General features: G+C 63.1%; 1 protein-coding gene across 1 annotated transcript in view; it reads right to left on the bottom strand.

Moving 5' to 3' along the window:
* RAC3 (ras-related C3 botulinum toxin substrate 3 (rho family, small GTP binding protein Rac3)) overlaps positions 1–1635 on the bottom strand; it is a 3927-nt gene that overhangs the window by 1286 nt on the left and 1006 nt on the right. The window contains exons 2-5 of the mRNA XM_010856541.1: positions 1219–1332; positions 910–1027; positions 704–766; positions 139–298 (exon numbers count right to left, since the gene is read on the bottom strand). Coding sequence (XP_010854843.1) covers positions 139–298; positions 704–766; positions 910–1027; positions 1219–1332 — 455 coding nt within the window. The remainder of the gene's footprint in view (positions 1–138; positions 299–703; positions 767–909; positions 1028–1218; positions 1333–1635) is intronic.

Raw genomic sequence — 1635 nt, 5'->3', positions numbered from 1 at the left:
CAGAGCCTGGGATCAGCCAAGAAAGGGGACAGTGAGGAGAGGTCATCGAAGGCGGGGGCGGAGCACAGGCTAATGCTGTGGCTCCCAGAGCACACTCCTCTCCTCCCTGCACCAGCAGGCCTGGACAGGCCCACTCACCGATCTCTCGGGCCATGGCCAGGCCCTGGGGGTACGTGATGGGTGCTAGCTTCTTATCCCGCAGTCGCTCGATGGTGTCCTTATCGTCACGAAGGTCCAGCTTGGTGCCCACCAGGAGGATGGGCGTGTGCGGGCAATGGTGCCGAACCTCTGGGTACCACTGTGGGAATGGAGGCTCTGATCCCTAACCCTTGGGGGCCTTGCCCTCAGCCTGGCCCAGAGCAGGCCACAGCTCTCAAGGGCCCCTTCCTTGTGCCTAGACCCACACTTAGCCCTTCTTGCTTCACAGGGCAACCATTAGGTCTGGTAAAGCAATGACCAAGAACAAAAATATGCTGCCAAGAAGCTTCCAAGCTCATCTGGGCGTCTCAGTCAGGGCCCTCCTTTCTCTGAGAGCTGCACTCACCAGCCCTACCCCAAGTGGAATAGGCATCTCTTCTGCCTCCAAAGGACAATTTGCCTCTGTCAGGCCTTCAGGCAAGAGACCCTGCCTTGTAAGGACAAGTTCTCTGGGCAGTCTCCGCCCCTCCCAGGAAGACCAACCCGGCTTCCTGCCCTGCCCTACCTTGGCTCGAACATTCTCAAAGGAGGCTGGGCTCACCAGGGAGAAGCAGATCAGGAAGACGTCCTTGGGAGAAAGGAAAGGAAGGACCATGTGGGAAGGGTCAAAAGGCTCTGAATCGCCTCAGCCCCCAACACACACATGCACCAGGCCCTCGGGGCCTCTACCCAAGCCACCCAGCCCCTGCAAGCCCCGCTGTGGTCCCCTACAGTTTGGGGGTAGGAGAGTGGCCGCAGGCGGTCGTAGTCCTCCTGCCCGGCGGTGTCCCACAGCCCCAGGTTGACCGGCTTCCCATCCACCATCACATTCGCAGAATAGTTGTCAAAACTGCAGAAACAGAGAGATCTGCCAGTGTTTGGGTTCTCAGTCTGCACACACCTGGAGCTCTGTCAGCACCTTGCTCCACCCCAGGAACCCAGACTAGGGCCACTTGGGCCCCACCTCGAAGCCCAGAGGAGCTTCGCGCACAGGCGCCCACACCCTCTGCTCCCCACCTCTGGACCCGCCCGCCTGCTCACACTGTGGGGATGTACTCTCCGGGGAAGGCGTTGGTTGTGTAGCTGATCAGCAAGCAGGTCTTCCCCACGGCGCTGTGGAGAGAGGGCGAGCCCACGTTGCTCCCAGGCCCACCTCTGCACGCCGCTCAGCAAGGGCGGCCCCCTCCCACGGTCCCAGGGTGGGGACAGGGGTGCCTGCCCTGCAGATCCGCAGTGAACGAGGGACAGAGGAGGGGCACCAGGGCAGGTGGGCTTTGGGGACAGAGTGGTGGGGGCGGGCTGCGGCAAGCCGCCTCAGCGCCCCAGACAGGTACCGGGAGGGTGGCACCCACTGAGGGTTCAGCCCAGGTGAGAGCCCTTGCCCCACCCACCCGGAGGCCGGGCGGGGCCGCGAGCAGCTGGCAGCATCAGGTGGGCCTGGGCTGGAGGCCTGCGCCC

This window comes from Bison bison, unplaced genomic scaffold (assembly GCF_000754665.1).
Source record: "Bison bison bison isolate TAMUID 2011002044 unplaced genomic scaffold, Bison_UMD1.0 scf7180017864371, whole genome shotgun sequence".
In the NCBI taxonomy this organism is placed as follows: domain Eukaryota; kingdom Metazoa; phylum Chordata; class Mammalia; order Artiodactyla; family Bovidae; genus Bison; species Bison bison.
This window is presented reverse-complemented; position numbering and strand designations above follow the sequence as displayed.